This window comes from Borostomias antarcticus, assembly GCF_949987555.1.
Source record: "Borostomias antarcticus genome assembly, chromosome: 20".
NCBI classification, from domain to species: domain Eukaryota; kingdom Metazoa; phylum Chordata; class Actinopteri; order Stomiiformes; family Stomiidae; genus Borostomias; species Borostomias antarcticus.
The window spans coordinates 3,774,513-3,789,689 of record NC_140253.1 but is presented as its reverse complement, the minus strand read 5'-3'; the positions used below and the strand labels follow the sequence as shown (position 1 = coordinate 3,789,689).

The 15,177-nt window shown below is 45.9% G+C and overlaps 1 protein-coding gene across 2 annotated transcripts; it reads left to right on the top strand.

The window, feature by feature from the left end:
• Nucleotides 1-1,948: 1,948 nt before the first annotated feature.
• g3bp2a (G3BP stress granule assembly factor 2a) lies at nt 1,949-11,380 on the top strand. 2 transcript variants are annotated; one of them, XM_084454385.1, is made up of 13 exons: nt 1,949-2,089; nt 4,194-4,312; nt 4,686-4,767; nt 4,988-5,161; nt 5,448-5,538; nt 5,732-5,837; nt 6,112-6,292; nt 6,631-6,732; nt 8,320-8,422; nt 8,592-8,651; nt 8,891-9,019; nt 9,285-9,403; nt 9,868-11,380. In XM_084454385.1, exons 2-13 carry the CDS (start codon nt 4,218-4,220, stop codon nt 10,168-10,170), a joined length of 1,545 nt encoding a protein of 514 aa, XP_084310511.1. In that variant the 5' UTR covers nt 1,949-2,089; nt 4,194-4,217; the 3' UTR covers nt 10,171-11,380. The 2 variants fall into 2 exon arrangements, with proteins under 2 accessions (XP_084310511.1, XP_084310510.1); XM_084454384.1 differs by having other exon boundaries at nt 9,285-9,412.
• Nucleotides 11,381-15,177: the final 3,797 nt, after the last annotated feature.

Here is a 15,177-nt window from a genome sequence, read left to right as displayed (position 1 = left end):
CATCAGAGACACGCTCCTGTTTCACAGCAAGGCTACTCGTCCTGATTTAGCCTTGTATCAACCTTGATATTTCCCTTTCTGTAGGGAAGTAGAAAGCCATCTCAGTTCATTTGCAGATACGGATATCATACCCTTCATCTCCTGGCTTTGGTGGGCACTAGCCATCTTGTCTGATGGTATAGACGGTACATATATGCTGGCAATTGTTTTCCAAGCGAAAATGAATCATTTTGAATAATTATCTTGTAAGCTTGCATCTTGTAATCTTTTATCTTGACAGCCGTGGCATTAAAAACTGCCACAAGTATTTTTTCTTAGTTATCATTATCATAATCCGTTTCAGAAATAGCTGTGAGTGGACTCTCACGGAATTCTATTCTATTTTAATATACATTATATTTTAATATTTATTCTATTCTAATATCTATTCTATTTTAACTTCTTTATAAGATTGCCTCGAGAACAACACACACAATGATCAAAAATAGAAAGACCTTTACATTGAACATAGTGTTTTTTAAGCTGTGCAGCCACTTCTATATCAATCAATCAATCAAGCCACTTCTATACATGATGTGTGTCCTTGTGCCTGTTCATAACCTGAGATTTTCACCAATTGACTAGCAGAGGGCAGAAGAGGGTCATGAACCTTACTTGCCTAACGTTACTTCACCACTTGGGTGTGATTTTTTTTTTTAGAGGGGAATCTCTCATGTTCTCCACATGAAAGATATCCATTCTGTTTCTGCCCCTGTTTCTGCACCAGGGCCGGGGCGTTCTACGCGTACCCCGTGGTTATCGACGTGGCCGGGCCGGGGCGTTCTACGCGTACCTCGTGGTTATCGACGTGGCCGGGACGGGGCGTTCTACGCGTACCTCGTGGTTATCGACGTGGCCGGGCTGGGGCGTTCTACGCGTACCCCGTGGTTATCGACGTGGCCGGTAGTGTATTCTGCCACCAGGCTGCTGGACGTGAGAGGAAGAGGGTTCAATCTGACATGTCTGGGCGCCAACGTGGTAGCGAGCCGGGGCTTTTCCAGGCCGACGCTCTGCAGCCGAACGGTGCTTCTTCTTGGTACTCTTCGGGTCTTGGGTATTCCCTGAGAGAACACCAGGGACAAGCTGGGGCTTGGGGAGGTGATGCTAAAGGCTTGGCCTGGCTTTCTGCACCTTCCCCTGCCAGCGCCAACCATCTTGACAGGCAGAACAAGAGATAGTACTAGGCCTGCTAAACCAGACTCTCTGTCCCCAGAGGCATGTAAATTGACCCCTCTGAGGAAGCTGGAATCTTCATCTGGCAGCTTCTGTTGTTTCACAGTCCTTAATCGACATGTTCTTCTCTTTAAGTCTCCAAATAGAAAATACAATATTTAATGCCACAGACGCTCAGATAGGCCTATCACAGGCTGGCTCCAATGCTCCTTAATTCAATTGATTTGTCTGTTTCCTGAAAGGCTTGGCTGACTGTGGATGGTTTTTTACCTTACCTACAAGACCGATTTTGTCTTGAGTAAAGTTGTATTGGCATAAGATGTGGTAGCCTATATGCCAAGATGTGAGGTGAAAAAAAGTAGGCATTTGTCTTTTACATTTTGTGGTAAACCAATATAGAACATTATTCTGCGGTGTGTGTGGAACATGGTTATATTTTATATTAGAGGTGTGTGACATAAAAAATAATTATTTTTCTGATGTTTGAAAATCACCACTCGTTAAGACTAATTAAGACTTTTACCGTTACCTCTACCGTTTATGATGTCATAATCAGACTTTGGGCAGGAAGACGGGCGGGAAAATACGCCTTCTTACGTCACAGTTGATGTTGTCCAGTGTAAAGATGTGATTGGCTGGTTCACTGTGACGGGGGTTCCCTGCCCCAGATTGCAGGGGTAGGACAATACAATTCAGCCAGTATCGCTTTAAATTTCCAATCTCTGGTACAGCAGAGATCATAAAGTCTCGGTGGAGGTGGGAAATTATCATAAAAATATATCTGAAAAATAATAAATTTGTCAAAGAATAGTCGACGACCAGTATCGTTGATATATTTATTCTAACACTGTGTCCAATTAGATAGGTCTTTCAGAAGGTAAGTTACCTCTATGCTACTATTTGGTATTGTTACATTACAGGGCAGGCTACAAAGATAACATTACTAACAATTAGCCACGCTAACCAGCCAATGCTTTGTTTCAGCTAGCTAATCACAATAACATTTAGTTCGTGTCCAATACGCTCTAGCCCATTCATTTTTGATGATAACATCTCACCGATTTGTTTTATAGTATGTCAGTAATGCTAAAACAAACAGCTTGCTAGCTAGTTATCGTGCAGTGAGTCCCAGCTAGCCATGTTAGCTCATACTAGTTTGATAACGTTAGCTTGGTTAAGAGAGGGGCTTGGACAAGCTCGGCAGTCAACAGCCTGGCCTGGATGTGTAAACTAGCTCATTTTATACATGCAAGTTATCTTATTTTATACATGTCACAAGTGCGTGATTATTGAACAGTATGCTGTTTTAAATCGACCAGCACATCATGTTGGCTAGCGTCGAGCTAGCTGATGCACGCACAAGGAACAACAAGCTACCTGTTAGCCATCCAGCTACCGGCTAACGGTGCACATGCTGCAGGCAATGCCGCACCAGGGCTATCACCTGCAAGCTAGCTCACGTTAGCTCGTCTGTCTGGGTTACAGATCTCATTATTTTATTATATTATATATTATATTTTCAGCTAGCAAATAAGTGGACTGGTTAGCCAACACTGGGATCGAGCTGGGTTGAAATGCTCTGGCCAGGGGAGTTGACTTGCTTGCTTGCTAGTTGAACGGAACTAGAAGCTGTCTGAGAAATTAGAAACGACGCCACAAGTCGAGCTTAGCCGCCATGAGCCTGAAGTTAGCTACCCGGTTCACTAGGACTCTTATCTGGTAGTCACGTTAGGACCGTCTAAAGGCTTGAAACATGACAATAATTGGGGGAAAAACACACTGAAATCAACTGGTATTCATCTAGCTACCAAGCTGTTTAACGAATTTAGTTAATGCTCAGTAAGAGTCGAATCGGTTTGCCAGTAAAAAAAAGAAAAAAAAAATCCTGTGCTAGCACACTAGCCTGCTAACTAGTGAACCAAGCTAGCTACCTTTCTCACATTAGGAACAAGGTAGATGGGCTAACGTTAGCTGGTTGCAAAGACGAGCCCTCGCTCCGATTGGCATCGATATGTGACATATTTTTTCCATGTTTTCTCATCAGAAATGTCTAATGCTCGCTAGTTATTGATGCCGTACTGTGCGCTTTCTCATCGGAGATAGCTGGAGCTACAGGGCTAGTAGCGAGGTCGTGGGAGGCCTTCCGCAGTCTCCATCACCCACAATAGGCCCACGTTCAAAGTAAAGAAATTAAGCTCACATTTATTTAGATGTTCGGCTACTAAAATCGTATAACGTTTGCAAGTAAAGTCCACCAATCCCCCTTTGTGTTAAATTGTGAAACGCGTTACTGTGATTTTGGACCCACTCTTCATTGTCTGTCCTCAATCACAAATTGCCATGATGGCGCAGTTGCACGCTGCTTGTGTGCTAGCCCGATCAAGAGGCTAGTTTCTCAGCTACAATAAGGGAGACCATCTTTCAACGACACAGAAATGGTTGTAATTAATGGCACACGATGATTCGTAAAAATCCGTGCATATTCGTTTTTGGAACTAGCCCCAGACTGTGCAGCGCATAGCTTGTCGTGAATGTTTTATTTTTAAATTCTTGATTATATGCAATCGAGATGGTATTGGCTCCTAAATGTCACAACTATGCCAATTGCTGATCACCAGAGCAACTAAACAATGACCAATTTGTAGAGGTAATGGTCACTGGCCTAGCTTCACACAGTCCTACTAGTACTCCCCCCAGCATGCCTGATGGGCTTGTCTGGCAAGACAATGATGGTAGGAGAGGTACAGTACATAGCTTTGGCACCGACCTCGTTTTTTATTTATTTTATCTAATCTGGTTTCTCTACATGCTAGATAGCCTTGTTCCAGAAAGAGCAGGCAGGCAGCACAGCTAGCGTTGGCTTACTGCAAGTTGTACCTCAATGTAATTCCTCAATTCCATGTTATGAGTAAATTAATAAAGTTTCTACTGTTAATGACGTTTTTATTATAAATCAACCTCCCTTCCTTTCTGTTTACCAGCACTTCATATTGTTTACCAAAGAAATGGTGATGGAGAAGCCAAGTCCCCTGCTCGTCGGGCGGGAGTTCGTGAGGCAGTATTACACACTCTTAAACAAGGCACCAGACTTTCTGCACAGGTAAGCAAAAAGGGTAGTTCAACATTAACTTGGAAGAGGGTAGTCGGGAATGCACGCGGTGTCGAAAGAGCCGTCCCAAGAGCTTTTCTTTTGCGCGCGTGCTCCAGCTTGTGCTGTTCTTCGGCTGTGATAGGGGAACAGATTAAACATCTGATGATAATACAATGTGCTGCGTCAGCTGTACTGAGCCAGAGATCAAACGTGATAAGAACATTGCTGTTGCCTGGCAATGGTCCACCATGACAGACATGATGATGAAAACCATTGCGATGAATACCATTGCATCCGTTACTCGATTAACTCCGATTTTTCTTTTAGTGGGTGTTAAAATTTGCTGTATCGGCAGCGCGTTAACCATCTGTCGTCTCGCCAGGTTCTACGGAAGGAACTCCTCTTATGTTCACGGTGGTCTTGATTCCAATGGCAAGGTGGTGGAGGCGGTGTACGGACAAGCGGTAGGCACCCGCAAGCACACTGGGGACCCAATACTCCTCTAAAATCATCTCAATTATCTGCACTTGATAACTGCATCAGGTTACAGGTTTTGAATGTGGCTTGTTCATAGATCCAACTGGCATGATAGATAGATAGATAGATAGATAGATAGAAAACAGTAAAACTCTAATATTGCATTGTTCTCTTTTTTGTTTCCCCCTCCTCTTCTTCTCTGCATAGGAAATCCACAAGAAGGTGATGTCGCTCCAGTTCTGCGAATGCCACACGAAGATCCGGCAGGTGGACGCGCACGCCACGCTGAGCGACGGCGTGGTCGTCCAGGTGATGGGCGAGCTCTCCAACAACGGACAGCCCATGAGGAAGTTCATGCAGACCTTCGTGCTCGCCCCAGAGGTGAGCTGTCATGGTGGTGGTGGTTACCTACGCTGCTGGGGGTTCACCGAGTTCCCAGTTAGATATGGGCGGTTGCCGTCGTGTTAGATTCTTCCATGTCCCAATTCCTCACACCCTTTCCACCTTGACGTGCGGTGAGGACTTCATTCACATCCACCTTCTCACTTGGGTACTATGCTTGTCTCCGTTTTGAAAGCGTGGCGTAGCTCCAAGCATGGGCTCTTAGACCAATCTGTTTTGAATTGTGCTATGAGTTAACATTGCTACCCGTGCTGTGTTTTCACAGGGCTCTGTGGCCAACAAGTTCTACGTGCACAATGACATCTTCCGCTACGAGGACGAGGTCTTCGGAGACTCGGAGGCCGAGCTCGACGAGGGTACGGCGCGTTTCATAATTTACGCAAAAGCAGCAGAAGTTGTCTTGACGGGTCTGGATGAAATGAAGAATCAAGTTCTTAGCGGCCACCTGGCAGCCGGACTGCGATTTTGCCCGACAAAACCTTCCATCATATCCCGTAGTTCGTAGCTTCTGGATTCAGCCAGTCAACCTCTCTTTGTCGCCTCTCTCAGAATCCGAGGAGGAGGTGGACGAGGAGCAGGAGGAGAGGCAGCCGTCCCCCGAGCCCCTGCAGGACAGCCCAAACAGCACCACCTACTACGAGCAGCACCCCGTCACGTGAGTCTGCCGCCCGCTGTTTGCATATCAACGCACATGCAGTACATACCTACATGTACCAGACGTGATTTGTTTCAAAGAGATAGTGGATCGGTACCCCGGGTAAGACGATGCAGAGTAGAGCCTGTGTCGCAGGACTGACTCATCAAGTCTAGGCAAGCTGCTGGAACAAAACTTAATTGATATCTATCCTGCTTCTCTGGTTTGAGTTGAGGAGCCCATCAATTCTAGGCAAGCGTTTGAATGCAAGTCTTATTGATGTCTGTTCTACCAGCAATGGGGTTGAGGAGCCCATGGAGGAGCCTGCTCCGGAGCCCGAGCCAGAGCCTGAGCCAGAGCCCAAGGTGGAGGAGATAAAGCCAGAGGTGGAGGAGAAGGTTCTGGAAGAGATGGAGGAGAAAGCCCCCTCCCCTGCCCCTGTGGAGTCCCCACCCAACACCCAGGAGCCACCCAAGGTGAGTCTCTCTCCCCCTCAGTCCCCCTCTCCTCCCTACACCCCCCCCCCTCCTCTTTCTCTCACTATTCATCCCATCCACCCCCGACCCACCCAAACATTTCCGACACCCCCCCCCCCCCCCCCACCAGACAAATCGTGTCATTCATTGCTCACAATGGATTGAAGATGAACCTGTTGCTCAGGTGTTTTCAGGAAGCCCACCCTGGTTTTCAAGGATGTCTGGTGAAAACAGCACTGGCTTTTGTGATTGGAAAAAATGTGATTTAAAAAAAAAAAAAAGCTTTATTGTCCATGCCGACGGCAATAATGGTGCCGATTTGCCATTCCAATTTGCAGACGTTCTCCTGGGCCTCAGTAACCAGTAAAAACCTGCCTCCTAGCGGCACTGTCCCCGCCTCTGGCATCTCGCCCCATGTCGTTAAAGCACCAAGCTCACAGGTAAACGCGTCGCCCTGGCAACACAGCCGTTTGTGTGTGTGTGTGTATGAGTGTGTTGGGCTTTAGGGTTGGATTCAGTTCAGACACAAGCAGTGTAGAATGTGAACTGAAATTCCAGTTGTATGATTTGAAAGAGTTGGCTGAATTTTCCCATGATTTTGCTATATGCCTGAAAACAAAACACAAGCTTTCCCTAAAAAATCTTACATTAATTACTCAGAGGTCTTAAAGAGGACTGTTTCTTAGTGCGCATTGTTGTTGTTGTGGTACATTTGGCTTGAGTTAGGACCTGAGCGCTGCAGAAAAATCAGCGTGACGCTCCAGTCGTGCAAGTTGGCGTTTTTTCTCGGTCCCAACAGTCACGTCTTTTGAACCTAGGTGGCTAGCCAGTAAAAACAGCAAGCCGCTAACGTTAGCCTGTCAGCTGCAGCATGGGGGGAGGGAAGTTCAGCCACAACTGGTTGGAGAACAGCAACTTGCTGGAAGTCTGTTGAAAGGAATCCACACATATTTTCCAAGAGGTCATTCAAACTTGGCACAGTGGGAATTAAAGCGGTAGAATCCCATATTCAGTGTGAGAAACACTTAATTGCCAGCAAACGACCAGGACTTCATGGAACATGGAAGGACAGCATCATAAGCGTGAGAAAGGGAAAAATATTGACCTTTTTTCATGATGATCTGAGGGGAGGTGAGGTGAGGGAGTGACGAGAACACCCTACAGAACAGGGCACAATGATCATCACCTGAGATTAATTATTTTATGAAAGGCTCACAGCCTAATTTAAGGTTATCACTACTTTGAATGGTCAACATACAGTGGCACTCAAACCCCACGCTCTCAATGAGGAACTGTCTCTTCCTCTTTCCACCAGCCGACTCTAGCGCAGTACTAGTAGACTACGTAGATAAAGGTCGCAAAGTCATTTGATTTTAAATCAAAGGTGGAATGAAATATGATATTCTTGTCTTACATCTGCTCTGATGCTGTCTTTTGTCAGTCTTATTTGCTTTATGCTGTAGAACCTTTCATATCTGGTCAAAATAGCAGACCGTTTTCTTTGCTGACCTCTATATGACCTGCCAGAGGTGCCATGCATCTTATTAAAACAGAAATGGGAGCAAAACACTTAAAAAAAAAAAAAAAAAAAAAAAAATATATATATATATATATATATATATATAATTATTTTGTTCACCAAAATATCTAATGATTAAATCTGTTTGCCATAAATCAAGTATCTGCAGATTCTACTCTTAAAAATTTATCAGCAGCTCTTGGGCATTAGGTCTCACTGACCGTTTAAAAAAATAAAAATAAAAAAAAAAACGAAGAAAAAGAGAAGTGGTCTTAAAATTGCATTCTAATTTCCAAGTGGCATTAAAATGTCTTTAATTTTAACTTGACGAAACCTGCAGATACCTTTTACTTTTATTTGCTCAAGAGGGACAATGTACATTCATGAACATTTAATAAAAAATGTAAATGCACCCAATTACAGCCAGAAGGCTGATTTTCCATTGATAGTCCCCCCGCCAGATAGTGCCCATCCTCATGTTGTCCCTGTGTGTTGGACCCACCCACAGCCCAGAGTGGAGGCCAAGCCCGAGACCCAGACAGCTCCCCTCCGACCCCGGGACCAGCGCACCCGCGAGAGACCAGCCTTCGTACCGCGTGGGCCCAGACCCGGTAAGACTCACCTGGAGAACCAAGAGGAACTTGGATGACTTGCTGTTAAATCCGTGAATAGGCCGTTTTGTTGCCCTGTAATGTTTCCTGAAGCGTTCACCTTATCCATGTTTGGTGGTTTATCTGTAGACGAACTCTTTTGGCTTAAAACTGTGTCTGTCACTTGTAGACGGTGTCGCATCTTCAGAATCACAAACGGGGAAACCACACTTCAGTTTTGTCAACAAAGGTAATAATAGCGTGACTCTACCCACCTACCTACTTAAGTTTTATACATGCGCGGAACTAGGTTGTTTGGCGAATTTCAACACGGTTTGAAGTTGCTTTTTCAATGGAAATGGTTATATACAGTGTTGTGACAGTAGTGAATAGATCCCACCCGCACACTAGAAACAGCGTTGAAACACGCACACACACACCGTAGCGTCGGCTGCCCTCATGATGTTCCTGTAACTGTCGTCCGTGAAGGTCGGGGAGATTCAGACTCAGGCGAGCTGGACAGCAGGCGGATCATCCGTTACCCAGACAGCCACCAGCTCTTCGTGGGCAACCTCCCTCACGACATCGACGAGAGCGAGCTCAAAGAGTTCTTCATGAGTAAGTTCGTACAGACAGAAAGATTGCTGTTATTTTGCACACCTACATGCCCCTGGATACTGGTCTTGGAATGCCAGTACTCCCTCTCTACCTAGAATAAAATGTCATTGTCGATCCGAGTAAGAGGACATTTTTGTGGTAATTTATTTCACCTCACCAAAGCAACAGGGGGGGGGGGGAAGGGAACACAAACAGAACAGAGAAAATGTGCGCATTACCGAATCAAGCGTTACAAAAGCATGTTACTTTCTCTCCGTGGTTCCAGCGTTCGGCAACGTGGTGGAGTTGAGGATCAACACCAAGGGCGTGGGAGGGAAGCTGCCCAACTTCGGCTTCGTGGTCTTCGACGACTCCGAGCCCGTGCAGAGGATCCTGACGGCCAAGGTAGAAGGGGCAAGTACAGACTGCTTTCACCATCCCTCCTTCATTCACTGGGTGATTGGGTGGCACACCGTTCAGGGACCGTAGAGCACTGCTAGTACACTGGGCTTCCTGTATCAGTTGTGCGTCCGGGATGGTTTCGGGCACAGTTGTAGATGCGTGCGTTCTTGGCCGCGGCCCCTAACAGAGAAAAAGTCTCAAAGTAACCTCCCAAGGTTATAGAGTAGATAAAAGAATTAGAATGATGTGATTGATTGTTTCTTTAGTCAAGATGTAAATTCTCTAGTGTCGGTGAAGAGAAGTAAAGACTTCCTCAAACGTTGCCTGAATAAGGAAGCTCACAGCAGATGGTGGGAGTGTGCAAACCAGTGGATGAGATGGATGATGAAACCGGGTGTTGGAGGATGTGCATTTTATTTCTTTGCCTTATTTGGGTACTGACCACTTCCTCCACCTCCTCCTCGCAGCCAATCATGTTCCGCGGCGAGGTGCGCCTTAACGTGGAGGAGAAGAAGACGAGGGCGGTCCGCGAGCGAGAGACCCGCGGCGGAGGAGGTGGCAGTGGCAGCGACGAGCGTCGGGACATGAGGCGCAGCGACCGGGGGCCCGGCGGGCCCCGCGGCCTGGTGGGCAGCGGCGGCGGGATGATGCGCGACCGCGACGGAAGAGGCCCCCCGCCACGCGGCGGCATGGCCCCCAAGCCTGGCCTGGCGTCGGGGAGAGGATCCGGAGCCCAGGGCGAAGGGCGCTTCACCACCCAGCGCCGCTGAGAAGAGCGCCACCTGCAGTTTCGGAAGTAGTACCACGTTCTTCATCTTCTCCGCGTTCTCGTAACGAAAAAAAAATCCACATGTATAAACGTATATACTTTTTTTTTTGGTTTAATTTTGTTTTTCGTTATTTTTGTTTTTCCCTTTTTGGCTTTTTTGGAATGTGACACGACCTGTCGACCGTTTCTTTGATGTGAGACAGACGAAAACAAACAGGCAAAACAAAACATTTGCTTTTTTTTTTCCTACTTAGCTGTGAGCCAGGCGTCCTTTTTCCGGTTTCTCAAGAATTTCACAAACATTAATTTGTAAATTTGAGGAAAAACGCAAAAACCAACCAGGAGTGATCTTCAGCGTAAGGAGGGGACTGATAGACTTTAACCTAGCGACAGTACAACCCATCATTTGGAAAAGAGATTATATGCCTTGACTTACTAGGGGCGCTACTTCACAAAATCCCTCTATTGCACATTTTATATATGGTAGTTTCTCTGCCCGGTTACTGTTGGAAAAAGCGTGAGGTGCAAATTTAGTGCAATTTGAAAGGGGAAAGGAGAAAAAAAAGCTTGCCTTTTCTATTTTTTTCTTTTCCTTTTTGGAAGAACACTGCTTAAAACAGAATTGCATAATGCACTCATCAATATGCACTAATGGGTACTTTTGTGGCGTTGTGTTGACGCCCGCGGAACGCAGCTGTAAGGACGGCCAAGCACCGTCTTGAAGCGACAACGACGTAACTGGGCGGGGCCTGGGACTGGGCGGAGCCTGTCTGCTGAGACCAATGTACTTTCTCACACCTTCGACCCATTACTATGCTTCAATTACTGCTGGAGGAGAAAAACAAAAACAACACGAGAAAAAACGAAACAAATCGACATTTCCTTTTCTTTTTTCTTTAAAAAAAATTTGAAATAAGTTCAAATCCCGGATTCAACCGATGAACGATATGTGGGACGAAATGGAGAAAAGGATCAACAAGAAACCAAGCTGAACAATAGGAGGGTGGCGGCGGCGGCGTCTCACTTTTCTTTGTTGAAACAAAGTTGTGTAATTTTTTGTTTTAATTTCTCCATGTTTTTCTTACCTGCTTGACCATGAAACTGGGGCGGGTGATGCTCTCGCCCCCCCCCCCCCCCCCCACCTCACCTCTCTCCCTTCCCCTCCCCCGTCTGAGCACGGAGTAACATAATAAATGTACAGCAAAATCATAGTTTTCTGTATGTTTTCATTTTCTGTTTATGTTTTTTGTTTTCTTCAACTTGATACAAAAAAGCATGATGGTGCCTTCAACTTCATATTTTGCATATTTTCCAGTCTTACAAATGGTGAGAGTGAAGGGTTTTGCTTTCGCACTCCTCTCTTTTGCTGAAATGGAGAAGCTCTGAACTGTTTTGTCTGCCGAGCGCAAAAAGAACTTGCAGTATTCGTATTCTTCATACAATTAAAAGATTCCAGTGGACATTTCACTGTTTCCATACTGTTCTACTGTTACTACCTAAGATGACCTGCTGTGAGTTTTTTTGTACATTTGTTTATAGTATCCTGCTCTGTTCCGAAGAGAAGACAATAGGTGCCTGAAGAAAATCTTGTTTAATGGTGTAAACTTAGACTAATCGATCAAACGGTACAGTTGACACGGTAAAGGTTAATGTTTGGTTTGTTGGACTTTTCAAGACTGCTTTGGACTTGAAGCGCATTTAGGTTTCTTTCGAAGTTCGACTGCAGTATTGGCAGAAAAAAAGGTTTAAAAAGAAACTGGTTATCATGGACAGTGAAACTGTGTTCTTTGTTGTGACACAGTCTCATCCCACGGGGTATGTAACCCAAATGTTAGCACAAGGAAAAGTCCCTGCCTGGACCCTAGAACTTCAGTTGGCTTCATTGAATTGACATTTTTTCGTGGCAGCCATTTTGTACAGCTTGGTTGTGGAGAGGCCTCGGTGCACATGCACACACTTTTCTATCCATCCATGCTTTTTGTATGTTTTAGGGAAAATAATAATCATAATTGTGCTGCATAGCCTGGCAGTTATATTTCTTTGCTGCTTCTAGGCAGGTCAGGATAAGAATTCTCTACCAGTACCCTTTGGAAGAGATGTGGGTGGCGTTCTATTTTGGACTGGTTGGAAGGAGAAGACCTCGGCCTTTGGACAGAACAGGGGAGAAGAACATTTCCTTTTCCTACCCGTCTTATTACAGTGAACAGGAAGTATAATCTGATGTATCTTTTTATGGGAATTTAATCGGGTCCTAGTCGTGGCATTGCACCATTTCCAGCTTTGCTGGGAGAATCCTTCAGGGTATGACCGACCGTTTACCCCCTAGCCCAGGTAAAAATAAACGTTTTGTTCAGCCATGGATTTTGTGGGGAAGTTCTAGTTCTGGCCCGCCCATGCTCCTGTACTCCCTCTCCCAAGCAGCTGTAAGGAGAGGTTGGTTGGCAAGCATGGAGTAGTTGTCCTGACTTGCAGTCCACAGGACAGCTGGATTGTATGTTTTCCTCCTGGTTTTGGGGGCACCACTGAAGTCGGACTTTTTTTTTTTTTTTAAAACACATTTCCTGGCGTGCAGGTGCCATTCAGGTGGGAGGACGGAGCTACATGCAGACACTGGTCCACACAGAGTAACGCTGTCTTTCTGCTTCACCACTTCCCAGTGTCTACGTTGCAGCGCCACAGTCCACCACCCTGGGCCTGTTGTGGTATTTCAAATGAGAAAATGGTTTACAGTTGCCTGTGTGTTCGTCATTGATGTGGTTGCCATGATTATTATAGCTTATTAAAGGCAGTTAAAACTGCAATTCTACCATGTCCGCAACGGTCAGTAGGTGGAGGGGTGAGGGAGAGCCATCATGCTTTGACTTAGTTCCTGATGTCAGTGCTTTAAAAGAAAAAAAACTAATTGGTGTCAAAGATGTTTAATGTGAGCAGATAGATTTGTACTTAAAATATTATTTTCTATTTTTTTTGTCCTGGAGCATTCAGTGCACCCAACCCCCGCCCCCCCCACCACCACCTCCTCATCTCCCCTCTCTTGTCAAGGGACCCCCTACAGCGAAAAGTTTTTTTTTTTTTTTTTTTCCACAGTTGAAAATGCAGCCGAGCGGATTCTAAACGCGTATCATTCCAGTCCTCTCTTCAAAGGAAACAGGATCACCTGTCTCTTGGCTTTGGCGTCGGTAAGCAGTTGGCCGCCATCTTTCTTTACTGTCTTGACCTTTGCCCCCTCTCTCTACTTCTGCTAGTAGGAATAAAACAGTTGCAGGTGGAGCTATCTGTTGTTTTTTAGTTTTCCATTTGAATGTGTTGGACTTAACATACAATAAACTACTGATATCTGCACCACTCACCACTGTTGTGATGTTTTTGAGACTTTTTTTTTTTAAATCTAAAAATAATAGCTGGTTTCCTTGAGAATTCCTATGGTCTCGTCAGAGTAGAGAATCCCCAGATCTGACTGGATTGGCAGCTATATGCTTACACCTTTCAAACGATGCTAGATCAGAGACTGCCTCAAGGAGAGGAGGAAGGAAGGAGCTGCATCATTAGCAGGGCCGGCTCTAGACTTCTGAAGGTCCTAGGCAAAATTTTCAGTGGAGGCCGCCTTTTTAAATAAATCCTACCCACCATCAAGCAATAAAGAGTGAGGCACCATCATTCCATCGTTATGTAACGTTAGGCTATCATCAGCAGCAATGACGCACTTGAGTATCACATTCTGTTGGGGCCGCAGCCAATCAGATCCATCTATTGCTTGATCATTAGTGTATAAGTCTACTCTAGAACTAAGAAGCTCTTTTTACTGAGAATCTCCATCGATGTCTTAGTCTCCGACTACTGGACTAGGCTGTCGTGAAACCTCCCCTAAACGTACAAAAGAAAACCTTAAGAGAAGTCTGAGCACATTAGAAACTTAGGAAAGCTTGAACCGTCTTTGTTGTTTGCCCTGGGGGTACATGATGAAAGACAAGGCGCTCTTGTGGTGTCTGTCGGAAGACAGGTTGACCACAGAGTAGACGGAGGGTTTTTTGTTGACACAAGCAGGGGAGCTCAGTGCTTGTTGATGAGTAGCCTACATTAATCAACTGTCATTGTGGCTTTGATGAATGCTTTCACCCCGTGTTGAGACAAGGTTGTCATTTCTGTTGTGCAAGCATTGTGATTGTACGGGTACATGTTTTACATGCTCATTATGTGGTATTAAGAAAGAAAAAAAATCCCTGCAACCTCAACGATGAAAAGGAAACAACTTTAATTTGAGTATTTAATGCTGCACATAGTGCCATTTTTCTTCATGGCCATATAACCTCAAGCCAGAAATGTTGAGCTTTGTCAAAACTCAGTTGTATCCCAGTCTCCGCAGGTACGCCCCCCTGGATAGGTGAGTAAATTGTCGATCTCCCAGGGCCGGTTTACAAGACAGATTGCGCCTATAGTTGGTAAACACAAGTTAGTGGAGATTATCCATTGACATGGTTTGTTACTTATAGACTATAGGCTGTTCCTCAGTCCTTCCAGTCAGTCAGAGACCTCGTCAGATGAACCGACCCCAGACCCAGAGAGGGGGGCCCGGGCCTCGTCTTCCCAGGCGCACCAGGGGGTTGGAGGCCCCCGTACCCTCTGGGGAGCTGCCCTTCGGGTGGGGGACGGCCCCCAGAGGCATAAAGAACCACGGACGAGCCGGGGGGGGGGAAACCTTTGACACCTGGCCGTCTGTTTGGGGCGACGTGCCCTCCAGTTTGCTTAACCCTGCCGCGGGCACCCTTCCTAGACAAAGCCGGTCCTCTTCTTCCTTCTCGGTTGGTGGGGGCATTGGGGTTACCCACAAATCTGTCATAGGGCGCCCAGAGGTTGACGGGCAGGTGTGGGACCAATCGGACGTAACGGGGAGGAAGAGGAGGCGGAACTTTCTGGTCTGTGTCTGGTTGGTCGGTGGCAGCGGTGGGATTGGCCGGAGGGGAAGTCATGGGTTCAGGTTAATCCGTGACTGTTATGATCTCACAGGGAG